Source organism: Mirounga angustirostris, unplaced genomic scaffold (genome assembly GCF_029215605.1).
Source record: "Mirounga angustirostris isolate CCGP_5_RB_7025 unplaced genomic scaffold, mMirAng1.0.hap1 SCAF_9, whole genome shotgun sequence".
Taxonomy (NCBI): Eukaryota; Metazoa; Chordata; class Mammalia; order Carnivora; family Phocidae; genus Mirounga; species Mirounga angustirostris.
In genome coordinates this window covers 31,242,356-31,255,598 of record NW_026991717.1, presented here as the reverse complement: position 1 = coordinate 31,255,598, position 13,243 = coordinate 31,242,356, and the positions used below count along the sequence as shown (strand labels likewise).

Below are 13,243 nucleotides of genomic sequence, written 5' to 3'. Positions count from 1 at the left end.
TCACTTGGGAGCTTGTTAAAAATACAGAATTTGGGTCCCACCTCAGATTGACTGAATCAAAATCTGTTTTAACAAGATCCCCAGGTGATTCAAACATTAAAGCTGGAGATCCGCTGACATGTGAGGATCCCAGGGAGCACCACGCCCCAGGCCATGGTGTGACCAGCACTCCTGGGATCATGTGACAAACTGGCCCTGCTCAGGCGAATCCGCTTTGGGTGTCACCTCCTGGCCGCCAAGTGGTGACAAGAATGTCTCTTCCTGAGAGGGGCTGTGTGTGAAATGGGGACCGAGCGGGGAGGCCTCGCCGGGCTGGTGCTCGAGCAGGCCCGGCTCAGGCTGAGCTCAGGGACTGTTGCCACGCTGACGGCTTTTAGGAGAAACGGGATCCTTATGTTTGGGAGCTAGAAAGAATTTCAGGGACTTCTCTGCTCAAGCGGATACCCAATTTTCACTCTATTTTCTAGGTGATGAAGTGGATGAAGGGGAGGTGGAGTAGCGGAATGAGGGAGGAGGGCTGCGCTGGAGTGGGAGCTGGGGCCTTGTCTGCCTCACTGCCCCCCACCCGCACCCCTCCTCCTCACCCCCCTCCCACTCAGCCCACCACCCTGTCTTCAACACCTCCTGGAGGTAAACTAGAGGGAACTTATATACAATTTGCTTCTTCCTTAAAAATAGAATACCTAAGTAAATAAACGGGCAGCTCTTTCTTAGGCTTAAAGAGAGGATGTCAGGACAGATGAGAGCATTGGAAAGGAGTATGTGGACACCTACTTTCTAAGTACTTACAGTGTTGCTAGGCCTTGTGCTGAGCCCCGGGTGCAAGATGAAGACACTGACCCGCCCTCACCTTGCTCCCAGTCTGGAAAGGACACATGACCTATGCTTCAGAAAAGCTAACAGTGAGGACGAGGCCCTGAGTGGGAAGTCCACTGACTTTATGTATTACTGGAGATGTTAAGAGAAGAATGAGAAGTCACTGGGTGAAGGAGATATGGAAGATTCTAGAAGATGCTGTATTGGAAAGGCCTGAGGGCAGGTAGGATTAAATGGAGAGGAATAGAGAGCAATAAGTACAAAACTGGAAATTGCAAGGTACATTTAGGGGGCAGGGGATGGCTTCATGCATCCAGAGCAGGGGTATAATCCACTGGGGCTGCTATCTATCATAAAATTCCACAGCTTGGGTGGCTTATAAACAACAGAAATCTATTTCTCACCGCTCTGGAGATGGGAAAATTCAAGATCCAGCCACTGGCAGATTCTGTGTCTGATGAAAGCCAGCATCCTAACCCAGAAATGGTCCTTTTCATTGTGTGCACACATGGCAGAAGGGGTGAGGGATCTTCTCTGGAGTCTCTTATAAAGACACTAATCCCAGGTTTCATCACACACACAAAAAGAACAACAAAAAGACTAATCCCTTCATGAGGGCTCCACTCTCATGACCTAATTACCTCCCAAAGGCCCCACCTTCTAATACCATCACACTGGGGGTTCGAATTTCAACATACGAATTTGGGGGGATATAAACATTCAGACCATAGCGAGAGGTCAGCAGTCTTCTTCTGTAGACATCCAGAGAGTAAATATTTTAGGCTCTGCAGGTCATATGTTCTCTGTTCCAAGGACTCAACGGTGCCATTGTAGCTGGAAAGCAACCATAAATAATAAAGTACACCAAGGAACATGGCTGTGTTCCAGTACAGCTTTGAAATTTGAATTTCATATAATTTTCATGTGTCACAAAATGTTATCCTTCTCTTGACTTTTTCCAACCATTTGAGGATCTAAAAATCATTCTTTGCTTATAGGCTGTACAAACACACGTGATGGGACAGACATGGCTGGTGGACTATAGTTTGCCCATTTCTGGTCTAGGGGCAGGATGGAAGGTAGGCTGGGGCCAGATCCTGTTGGGCATTGGATCCCAGGTTAAGGAATCATTTTCCAAGTCAGATGTAGGAAACCATGATATTTAGACTTCCCTAGATTGGAGCCCTCTTCCAAGGTACTTTCTTCCTAGATAAGTTGCTCCCAAGATCCCAGAAAGGGGGCCCATGATGTTGTGCCTTTTACTGAAAGGGGCAGGACAGGGAGGAAAGGTTTGGGGGATAAAACTGAGAATCACTGTTAGCCTTTGAAAGTCCTAGATACCTAAGAATCAGCTAAGTGATTAAATGAAATCACACAGGTTGTTAAATATTTGGATCTGGAGCTAAGAGCTGAAGATGGAGGTAATATTATAAACCATGGGAATCAACATGCCCATTCAGGAACGGAATGTAGAGAGGGAAGAGAATGGAGCCAAGGACAGAGCCCCGCAGCACTCTGTTCCTGGGGGTCAGCCGAGGACCAGCAGGGCCTGGAGAGGCAAGAGGGAATGGCAGACTTTGATGCCGGAAGCCAAGGGGAAAGGGTGAAGGAAGGAGTGAGCGGCCGGTGTGCCCAGCGCTGCTGAGCGCGGGGAGGGTGAGCCTGGAGCGTGTCTGGGGATCTGGTCATGGGCAGGTCTCTGGTGACCTTCCTTAAGAGCAGATCAATGTGAAGGTGGGCGTGGAAATCAGAGAGCGGAGGTGATGCAAACAATTCTTAGGAGACATTCTAACCTTTGCAAAAGGGATGAAATTAAGCATTCGTCATAGGAAGGGTGAGGGATTGAGTGAAACTCCACACACTTCTTTTGCGTGCCTACTGTGTCCCAGGCACCATGCCAGGCACTGAGGATACAAAGATGGGAAGGGGCAAGGCCCGAGGAACCGCACTCCAGTATGACTGGGGTCCAAATAGCCATAAACCACAAGCGGTGTTGGCGAAAGGAACAGCCGTGCATTCTCTGTTCAGGCAGCAGAAAAAGCATCTCAGGGGAGGTGTCATTGGCCTGGTGCTTGCAGCTGAGGAAGGATAGAGAAAAGGCCTGCCAAGCAATGGGAAAGAGGATTTCAAAAAGGCGCACTCGGGAAGGAGCAGGGGGTCTGGAGGACAGCAAGTGATCTGATGTGGCCTGATGGGTGGTGGGAATGACAGGACATGGGGTGTGGCAGGAGACGCTTTTGGAGATACTGGCCAGCCTGATGGAATGGTCCTTTGTACCTTGCTAAAGAGACTGAAGTTTGTCAAAGGGGGAACAAAGGGCAAACAGTGGTCCACCTGCTGTGTGCCAGGCACCGAGCTAGCCGCCCTTTGAACGTGGGTTTTGCAGTGTACGACAGACGTGGGTTCAAATCCTGCTTTTGCAAGGCATAATAGCTACCTGGCCTTGAGCCCTTTAAGCTAGCAAATCTCAGTTTCAACTGCAAAATGGGGAGGATAATGCTTATCATCTGGAATTATCACAAGGCGATAAAAGCAAAAGCGACTGTCAGAATGATTATTTAAATAGAGTGATCGTTGCAAGCTTAGATTTGCATTCTAGAAAGATTGCTCTTATAGTAGTAGGCAGGACAGACGGGGGAGCTAGGGATAGGACTGCGGGGAGACCAGAGCTACCAAGGCCAGTAGGAGCTACTGCAGAACTAGTTAATAAAGAAGAAAAGCAAACCCAAGAGCTATTGTTGGAGCCCAGGGGAGAGCTGAGGGCTGAGGGCCTTACAAAGGCCTGGCCTGGGGATGGCTGAATCTGGGGTGTTCTGTGAATGAGGAAGGTGGGGGCAGAGCCAGGAAGAGGGTTACGATCCAGGGAGAAGCGTGCGGGATGATTTCAGGTTCTCTAGCGTGAGTGGGCAGGGGAGCTCTTAACTGAGCCGGCAGACACAAGAGAAACTGTGGGTTTGGGACACTGTATCATTTTGGACAAATTGGGTTTGAGGATTCCGCAGAATGCCAGATGGGGAAGGCCTCAGAGAGCTGGTGCCAGAGACAAGGAACTGTGGATCCAGGAGGGACATCCTAGCTCCTGGAGAGGGAACACCAAGCCAAGGTCCAGATGGGGTGTGAGCAAGGGGGTGGGGGTGGGGCATACTCTGGAAGGTTCCTAAGAATCCAGGTTTTCGGTCAGGTGGAAATAATCCAAGATGTAATTCACACAGAACTTTACAGCCTATTTGAAACTGCATGGGCTTTGGGCATTTTGATCCAGATCCAGAGATTCAGAGATAGAAGGGAGCATCTAGTTTTTTTTTTTTTCTATGTTCAGTACCTTTTAGGGTCGGGCCCTGCGAATAAATAAATGGCAAGAAGAGAAAGCTGCTTCCTGAGAGGAGAATGCCCAGCAGTAAATGTAGCAGGAGTCCTAGATTTAGAACATCCCAGCAGCATGGTGAAGACACAGCCTTATCCGTGGACTTCACGGTCAGTACAGAATCTCCCCCGCCCCAGTTCTAGTGGAGAGAGGGTCGGGAGACGTCACCCGGCTTTCAAGCGGATATAGAAGTGGCCGGGTTGGGAGTCACAGCATCGAGGTCTTCGGAGAACCCACCCGAATGTTTTTGCACGATGTCATGGTGTACGGCAACGGCCTTCCAAGGTAGGTAGGGCCCAGTTAAATCCCCATTTTACAGCTGAGAAAACCGAGTCTCCAAGGGATGAAGAGACCCGCCCCCCGTCCCAGCAGCGCCAGCAAGAGAGCCCGGGTCTCCCTGCTCCAACCACAGCCAGGCTTTCTTTGGCCACCTGAGCTGGAGGAGGGCTGGTTGCGAGGGCTAGAGGGGCCTGGGGCCTGGACCCCACTGGGGGTGGCGGGAGGCCCCGCTTCAGGTTCAAGTGGCTCGTTTTGCGGGAGTGCAAAATTACCGCACAAGTCCCAGAGAATAAACAGAATTAACACCCCATGAAATACAATGGCCTTTCCCGGAGCTTCAGACAGGCCATGGGCCACGAGTGAAACGAGCCGAGCAGGACATGGCCCGGGAGGGAAATGTATCGCGCACACTGCCTGGACGCCTTCAACAAAGAAAAACCCCGCACGGGGAGAAGAAAGCGCCGGCAGCGGCTCTGCGGGCTCAGGGCTGAGGATCCAGTAATGAAGTCTTTCTGGAAGGTAAGAAAGGGCTGTATGCTGTGTGCTATTTTTAAACATGCTGGAGTAGCACATGTATCCCTGCCCCGTGCACTTTCTCCAGCAGAGGAGGGGCCCCGGGGGAATGCGGCCAGGAATTTAGATGCTATTTATCGTATTTCCTTTTATCAGTCAAATGATTTTCCTATTTCCCACATAGATAAAGATCTTTTGCTTACAGCTCCAGCTTGTTGACCTTGTCAGGACCGCTGTGCAGTCTGGAAATTGGTCCCAGAGCGAGAAGGGCATTGTTGTTAGGGGTTTGCTAGGCAGGGTGGGTTTTTCTTCTCCCAGCAGGGAGGAGCTCGGTTTGCCAAAAATAGAGAAATTAGTAAGTAAAAGAAATAAGTTAATTGAAAACCTTGCCCCCCCAACCAAAATCGGACAGTTTGGTGCCGTTTTGCAAAGCCGCAAGGTCGTCCAAGCAGTGCTGTGGTCCGCCAGACTCCCCACGCTCCCACCTGAACACATCCACGTCATCTTTAACCAGCACCGCTCTCTGCTTCTCTCCCTCTCCCTCCGTCTGTCTCCCCTGCCGCCGCAGGCTGGGCCCTGGAGCCAGCGGGGGACCCACTGCTGTGTTGCTGTCTTGGCAGGCGGCGAGCAGAGGGGGCGGCAGCTCGGCCTCAGCTTGTAAACGGAGCTGGGCGCTCGGCTGTGCCAGCTCTGGAGGCCCCTTGGGGCTGCCAGTATGCCTGAGTGGGGGCGGCGGCAACCTCCCCTCGGCTGAAGCCTTCGGAGCCAGCAAGGCCTCTGGAAGCTGCATTCTTAGGCAAGGGTGTGGCCGGAGGGCCGCGGATGGGCGGGCGGTCTCTCCCTGGGCAGGCTGCCCTCCTTGCCTCGCCTTGCCTGGGCCTGCTGGCCAGGTTCGCGGGCAGCTGCAGCACCACTGTTCTGCACCTTCTCGGGAACAGGACCAGCGGATGCTGGGGGAGGCTGGGGTTTTATTATAAATCTTCTTCATTTCTGGCTTGTCCATAACCACGAAGCATAAAGAGAGCCAGCTAGACGGAGGGAAGCCAGCTCCTTGCAGACTCAACGTTTGACTAGCAAGGAGCCGCAGGCCCTCCTCAGAGTAGCGCGGGCCTGCTGTGGGCTTGATCTGAGCTGCCAGCTTTCTTGAGCCCCCAGGTCCCTCCCCACCGTCATGGTGCTTCCCGGCCAGAACAGCAGAGGGCGCCGGCTCTCCCGACGGCCTTCCGTCTTGGGCAACTCTCCCACACATCTGGAAATGGGCTCTACCACTCTTACGAAATGCTGGACGAGGATCTGTCCGTGTGAGACGTGCTGGCACCGAGTGAGCGAGCATACACATCAAGAATTCCACTCTCTCATTAGTTCAGTTTCCCCCTCAAGAGCACTGGTGGAATGTGGGGAATTCGCCTTGCCAAGGCAGCCAGCACATTGGAGTCTTGGGCTTGGTTCAGCCTGGGTGGAATGCTTGGAGGGACCACCTCTGGTCTGAAGCCTTTGCCCTTCCCTCCCACGTGGAGGGGGGAAAAGAAAACAGAAGAGCAGGACCTCCCAGGTATTTCCCCTAGGGGAAGAAAGCTAAAGATGTTTGGCCTTGCCCCTGTGGGCTTCCTGAAGAGAGCAACTGCTCACATTTCCTTGAGAAACAAGATCTAATTCTAAGAAAGCATCTTCCCAAATGACAAGCGATTAGAAATGCCAGTGACATTTGCCAACAATGGAGCTGGGAGAGGAGAGACTGACCGGAGGAGGGCAGAGCCGGAACCCAGGAAGGGACCTGGTTGCTATTCCCAGAATGCTCCCTAGACGTCCGCAAGCTGCATGCATTTAAATGTCCACATTTTCCCCGCAGAAGCCAGCAATCTGTACTTCTCTTGGCCAAACAACACATCAGTCTAATATGGTGTGGGAGAAATGTGTTACATTCTTTTATGAACAGAATGTTAACACCACCTAGAATCAATATTTATATCCAAGAACACAATGAACTGGCTTGTTTTGTGCTGCTGCAGGTTTAAGAAAGGGACATTCGGGGGAAGCTGGAGGTTCCCTTTGCTCCTACCGAGAAAGGCAGGCCCATGGCAAAGCAGCTGGGGCTCAGGCATCTAGAGGGTGTCCGCCTCTGAGACCGTGCAAGCTCCCTTCCTGCCCCTACTTACTGCCTTCTGTCTCCGGGGACTGTGAGAAGCAGCAAGTGGGGCAGGATGGTGCAGCGGGGGCCAGGACGGGAGGCAGCATCCTGTCCGCATAACTGTTTGGGGGAAGGAGGGTCAGGCTTGCATCCTGGCACTTTCTAGTGCATATCGAAGTGAGAGCTGACACAACATAAATCCTTGGACGAGAGACTTCTGGGGGCTGGAGACCAAGGGACAGGGTGAGATGGCACTTTTTCTGGTGTCACACTGGTGATTTTTTTTTGCCAAGCAGTCCCCCTTGCCGGAGACAGCCACGGGGACAGAGATGGAAGCCAAGGCTCCTCTCCTCAGAACGCTCTCTATTCCTCGGAGGTTTTTGGGAAAAATGTCAAGCTCCTTAGGCTGTCTTTTTCCTGAATGCTGTTTTTATTTGACTGCCTTTAGAAGCCTCTAGGCCTGCAGCCTGGAGTCAGGGCCTTACTCCTAACATGTAAAGTCCTTTCCTAGTGATAAAAACAAAAACAAACACCTTTCTCCCTCACCCAAAAGATTTCAGTTTTGCCTGCACCGGAGCATCTAGAAATGTGAGTGTCCTCTTCATCTCGTGGACTGAACTGGGGCCTCATTTTGCAGAGCAAGCAAGCCCACTTCGTTTCCAGATTAGATGCTGAAGGTTACCCCTTTAACAATAGCACTTGTCTCTCATTAAATGCCTGCAGCTCATTATGGTATTACCTGCAGAAAAGTCTTCCCTGCTTTAATAGACATGATCTTTAGAAAAGATCCTTCGGCTTATGTATAAGACCAAGACATGATTAATCTTGGCCCCATTTAGCCATGGGTCAGATCTTCAGGCTACAGTGAAACCTCTTCTTTGCATGATCACAATTTCGTTTTCTAAAATTTATAGCCCTTTCCCCTGTGTCGTTAGCATGTTTAGTCGTCGCAATTCCCTTGGTCTGTCCTGTTATTTTCTTCCAGTTCTAAGAAACAATCAGTAAATATCCCAATTATATTTGCTATAAAATCGTCCGTGATAAACAGACAGCATTTCACTGGAAGGCACAAGGCTGTTTAGCATCTTTATAGATGCAAATCTCCCCCTGCAGAAATCCCACTCCAGAAAGCTCTGCAAGTTAAATGCTCTGAACACCTTTAGGGATACTGCCTGATTTAAGCCGACCGGAAAGTTGCACCAGGGTCCAGATGCTGTTTTGGTATCAAGGGCAGAACAAAGAAATAGTCAAAGTTGACGGCAGGGCCAAGGATCAAAGAGTGAAATCTTTAGTGGGGATGGTAGAAGTTGGCAGGGTCTTTGTGCCTGTAGCTCCGTGCCAGGATCTGAGGGGAAGGGGCCGACACTGAGCGCCTCCTTAGGGGTCTTTCATAAATGTCACCCCGAGTCCAGACCTATCTTTAAGCTTTAGAATTGTTGCTATATAGATGCTTATTTAACACCTGCCCTCCTGCATCTCAAATGAACGTGCCCACAGAGATCTCTGATTTGTAGACACTCCTGCCTGCCCCGTCTGCTCCTCTTCTAGACTTTCCATCCCAACAAATGGCGCCTCTATGGATCTGTTTGAAGCTGAGATTTGTGCACAGCTGCCCTCTCTCCTCCCACCTTCCTACCTCTAGCTGTCACTCATCTTGTTCCTTCTGCCGCCCACGGAGCTTTGCTGCATCCTCTCCTCCCCTGCATTCTCCTTCCGGCCTCCACCAGCATCTCTCCTGGGGTTCAGCCACAGCCAAACCTTCCCTCCCTATTTCAATGCTTTGCTCCCTACAACCCACTCTTCCCAGAGCAGCCGGAAGAATTTCTGAAAACCACAAACTGGATTCTATCACTTCCCTCTTTGGTATCTTCAGTGGTGTCCCCTTGCACTCAATACTCAAAGTCCTTAGGATGGCTGAAAGACCTTCTGTGGTCTAACTCCTGTCTGCCTTTTGCCACCCTTCCCCAAGCTTCCTCTGCTTACCTCCCCTGATTTTCATTTAGCCCCTCTACAGCACCGACAGAGGCTGGGCTTCATGCTCTTTTCCTGACTCCTTAACCTAAGTCCTACTCGTTGTTCTGATCTCATCTTAACAGTCACTTCCTTGGAGAGGTCTTCCCTGACCCCACAGTCTAAAATAGGTCCTACTCCCTGCCAGCAGTCTCTGCAGAACCACCACTCTCTTCCTGCTTTTGAGCCCAACGGTGATAGCCTATCGACTTAGCTTTGCTTAATCATGTTTCCTCCACGAGACAGCAAGCTCCATGAAAGCAAGAACCAGGTCTGTTCGGCTGCATTCCTTGTACCAGCCACAGAAGGGAATAAATACTAGTTGACCCTGTGAATGAAACTCTACGGCAACGTGGACAGTTGATGCGAGGGTTTATGCTACTTTACTTCCTGAGCCTGTCTGGCCAGACCGTGTGTTACCCCCAAATTCCTCCCTGAGGAGTCCCTCACTGAGGGTTGGGGGAAACCAAGTCAAATTCCCAGATGTCTCTCCAACCTGCTCCTTTGCCACCCCCACTACAGGTTCTTCTTGCTTCGTGTCCTGCCTATTTTAACAGCCTGCTAACCAGTCTCTCTCTACACTGCTTTGAATTCAGGAGTCCAGCAAGGACTAAGAATTGCAAACATGAACAGGGGAAAAAAGTTGCTTCTTGATTTTCATAAACCTCTAACTGAAATTTTGCACTTTTTTTGGATTTTAAATGTTGGCAACGGAGCCCAGTAGTATTGGCAGGCCCTGTGACCTTGCCACCAGCAGAAACACAGGTATTTTACCACGTAACAGCTGTTGCAGATGTTGAAATACCTTTTATGATCATTACTACTTTAAAATTATGGTAGTTATTAGAGCTGCTGCTAGATTATGTTATTTAATCCTTTAAGAAACACAAGTATTCCTGTGTAACTCATTTTTAATATTCTGATAGCTGTATTTTGATATAGTTGGTGTCCTTTGTAATCCTACGTTTTATTTTATGCACCTAAAAACATTATTCTGAGAAGCGTCCAGGGGCTTCATAAGATTGCAAAAATGGGTTCATGGCAGAAAACGTGTTAAGAACTTCTGGTCTAGTTTTTCTTCATCTCCCATCACTGCCTTGCAAAAACAGCCTTGATGTCTTGCCCTGGGCAAATAAAAGCTAAGTCCCTTAGTATGGCATTCAAGGCCCATTTATAATCCATTTTCAAAAAAATCTTACTATATATTTTTTATCAATACCCTGGATTCCTGTGTTCTAGGAATTACTTGAGTACAGCAAAAATGCACTCATATCGCCAGTTCTACTTTTAGCTTCTCTTAAAGAACTACAGTTGACCCTTGAACAATGCCAGGGGCTAGGGGTATCAAGCCCCTGTGTAGTCGAAAATCCACACAGAACTGTGATCTCCCCAAAACAGTTTTACTAATAGCCTGCTGTCACCTGGAAGTCTTAGCAATAACATAGTCAATGGACACATATTTTGTATGTTATATATATTATATGCTGTATGTTACAATACATTTACAGTACTATACTGTATTTATTGAAAAACATCCATGTAGTTCAAAGCCATGTTGTTCAGAGGTCAACTGTACTTTAAGGCCTAGCTCAAACTGTTATCTTGGTAAAGCTCTTTTTTGACCTCCCCCAAGTACAACCTTTGTGTTTTCCAGAACAGTTTGCTTACAGCCATTTGATAATTTATCAGATCCTACTGAAGTCAGCTTTCATGTTTATTCTTTGTTATATTGTGAACTTCTTGAGGAGACAGATGTCCTCAGCTTTATACCCCAAACACATAGTATGTATTTGGAAAATATTTGAATGAATGACTATATCTAAAATATTCATTCTCCTGAGAGGTGACTAAAATCCATAATGACAAACTAGTTTGTCCTCAAAAACAAGAACTTCTTTTGATAAGTGTAAGTCCACTTAAAAAATACAGCAGCCCCGAGGGCACCTGGCTGGCTGGAGTGGAGAGTGAGGCTCTTGATCTCCGGGTCGTGAGTTTGAGTCCCATGTTGGGTGTAGAGATTACTTAAAAATAAAATCTTAAAAAAACACAAAAACCCAAATTAAAAAAAAAATACAGCAGCCCCAAGGAAAACAGATTATTACCTTACATTCCAGTGCCTGGACCCAGCTGCCTTGAGTTAATGTCTATCCTTGAAGATAGCAAAAGCACCCCTGGCAGGAACTCATTTGCTGATTCCATAAACCTTTTGGCTGTATCACTGATGTCTTCTCCCATTACCCTTCTTTGAATGACGCCAAACATACTGGCCAGTCTCCTTCAAGCAGATGCTTTCCATTACTTGCCCCAGGATTTTCTAGCCATCAGGTTATGGTATGATATTGAAAAATTCTTTTCCTAAGGAGCTTGAAGAATTAAAAAAGAGACCATTCCTTAATTTCATAGTTCAACAAACAGCTTGAGTAGCTGGATCTTCATGTGCGTGCATGTACTGAGGCTAGAAGCAATGTTAGCAAACACTGACCTGAAATTAGACTCTCACAGAACCACAGACTGAAGAGCTGAAAGGAAACATTTAGTGGATAGCAGAGAGATCTAAGTGTCTTGCCCAGGGACTAATCTGCTGGTTGACTCTCAGATTTAGCAAGTCCCACACAGAACTTTTACTTTTTCCTCCATGATGTTCCATCCTTAGGCCTATTCCATCTCAGGTAATGGCACTACCCAGTTGCTCAAGCCAAAAAAATCTAGGCTCGATCCCAGGACTCTGAGATCATGACCTGAGCCAAAATCAGGAGTCTGATATTCAGCTGACTGAGCCACCCAGGCACCCCTCTTAGGGAGTTATTCCTAATTCTTTTCTTTCATTCTCCACATTCTCTTCACAACTTCTGTCCATTACACTTTGAAAATATATCCTGAAATTGTCTGCTCTTTTCTGTCCGCACTGCCACCACTCCAGGCCACTTCTGCCTTGGACTCCGGTGCCAATTTTCTTCTTCTTTTTAAAGATTTATTTCTTTTGAGAGAGAGAGAGAGAGCAAGCAAGTGAGCATGTGCAGTGGGAGGGACAGAGGGAGAGTCTCAGACTGTGCTGAGCGCAGAGCCCAATGTGGAGCTCGATCTCACGACCCTGAGATCATGACCTGAGCCAAAACCAAGAGTCAGACACTTAACCGACTGCGCCACCAGGCGCCCCCTGTGCCAGTCTTCTATCTGGCCTGATTCTGCTCTTGCCTCCCTAGTTCAGGACACGGCAGCCAGAGTGATGCCTGAGCAATATGAATCAGATCTTGCTGCATACTTGTGTAGAGCTCTCTTCACACACCACTTACAATACAATTTAAACTCTTTACCACACCTTACAAGGCTCTACACGATCTTGATCTCGTATTGCCTACCTGGCAACTTCAAAGCCACTCCGCCTCTCTTGTATTCTGTTCCAGCCTTATGGGTTTTTCTCTTCCTTGAAATTCCACAGCTCATCCCTGCCTCAGGATTTTGGCCGTTCTATTCCCTAAGTCCTCACAGGCCGGGCTCCTTGGAATCAGCCTGGTCTGTCTTTAAACATTACTTTTTCAGAGAAGCCTCTCCTCTATCTTAGTTATTTTGTAGCAATTCATCTTGTTTTGGCAACTAGCTGAGGAGAGTTTGTTAGGCTGTTTATAGTCTCTTTTCCCCTAGCAGGATATAAACTCCATGGGGACAGGGATCTAGAGTATCTCCTGACAAAAGAAAGACATTCAGCAAATATTGTTGGATGAGTAGTTCTAATTCTGGTTCTCACATCCACCATACTACACCACTGCTCTGAACTCAGGTCAGTCTCATTAAATAGCTCTAAGACAGTCTGGGTACAGAGGAATGCGGAGGCAGAACTATCTGGGTATAAATCCATTCTTTGTCTCTTCCCAGGGGCAAATTGCTTATCATCTTTGAGTCTTAATTGGCTTACCTGTAAAGTGGGTACAGTAGTCCTACTCTATAACGTTGTGGTTAGAATTAAATGACATAATTTATATAAAAAGCAGAGGAGAGTGCTTGGCCTATGGTATGTCTAATTGTTCTCATTTCCCTTGAATCTTTCACAAATTATAATAGTTAACATTTAGGTGTCTATTCTGTGATAGGTACTAAATGTTTTACACGGATTAGCTAATTTAATCCATATAAAA

At 48.2% G+C, this 13,243-nt stretch overlaps 1 protein-coding gene across 4 annotated transcripts in view; it reads right to left on the bottom strand.

Moving 5' to 3' along the window:
• The window catches only part of HMG20A (high mobility group 20A), a 108,115-nt gene that overhangs the window by 14,848 nt on the left and 80,024 nt on the right, over positions 1-13,243 (bottom strand). The window contains exons 1-2 of one of the 4 annotated variants that reach the window (XM_054513420.2): positions 5,458-11,470; positions 1,543-1,650 (exon numbers count right to left, since the gene is read on the bottom strand). The exons of 1 other annotated variant lie outside the window; for it this stretch is intronic. In XM_054513420.2, the coding sequence (XP_054369395.1) occupies positions 1,543-1,650; positions 5,458-6,311 (962 nt within the window). In that variant the 5' untranslated portion in view covers positions 6,312-11,470. Of the gene's footprint in view, positions 1-1,542; positions 1,651-5,457; positions 11,474-13,243 lie in introns of those variants that run through there. 2 more of the 4 variants (XM_054513421.2, XM_064570119.1) reach the window with 2 other exon arrangements.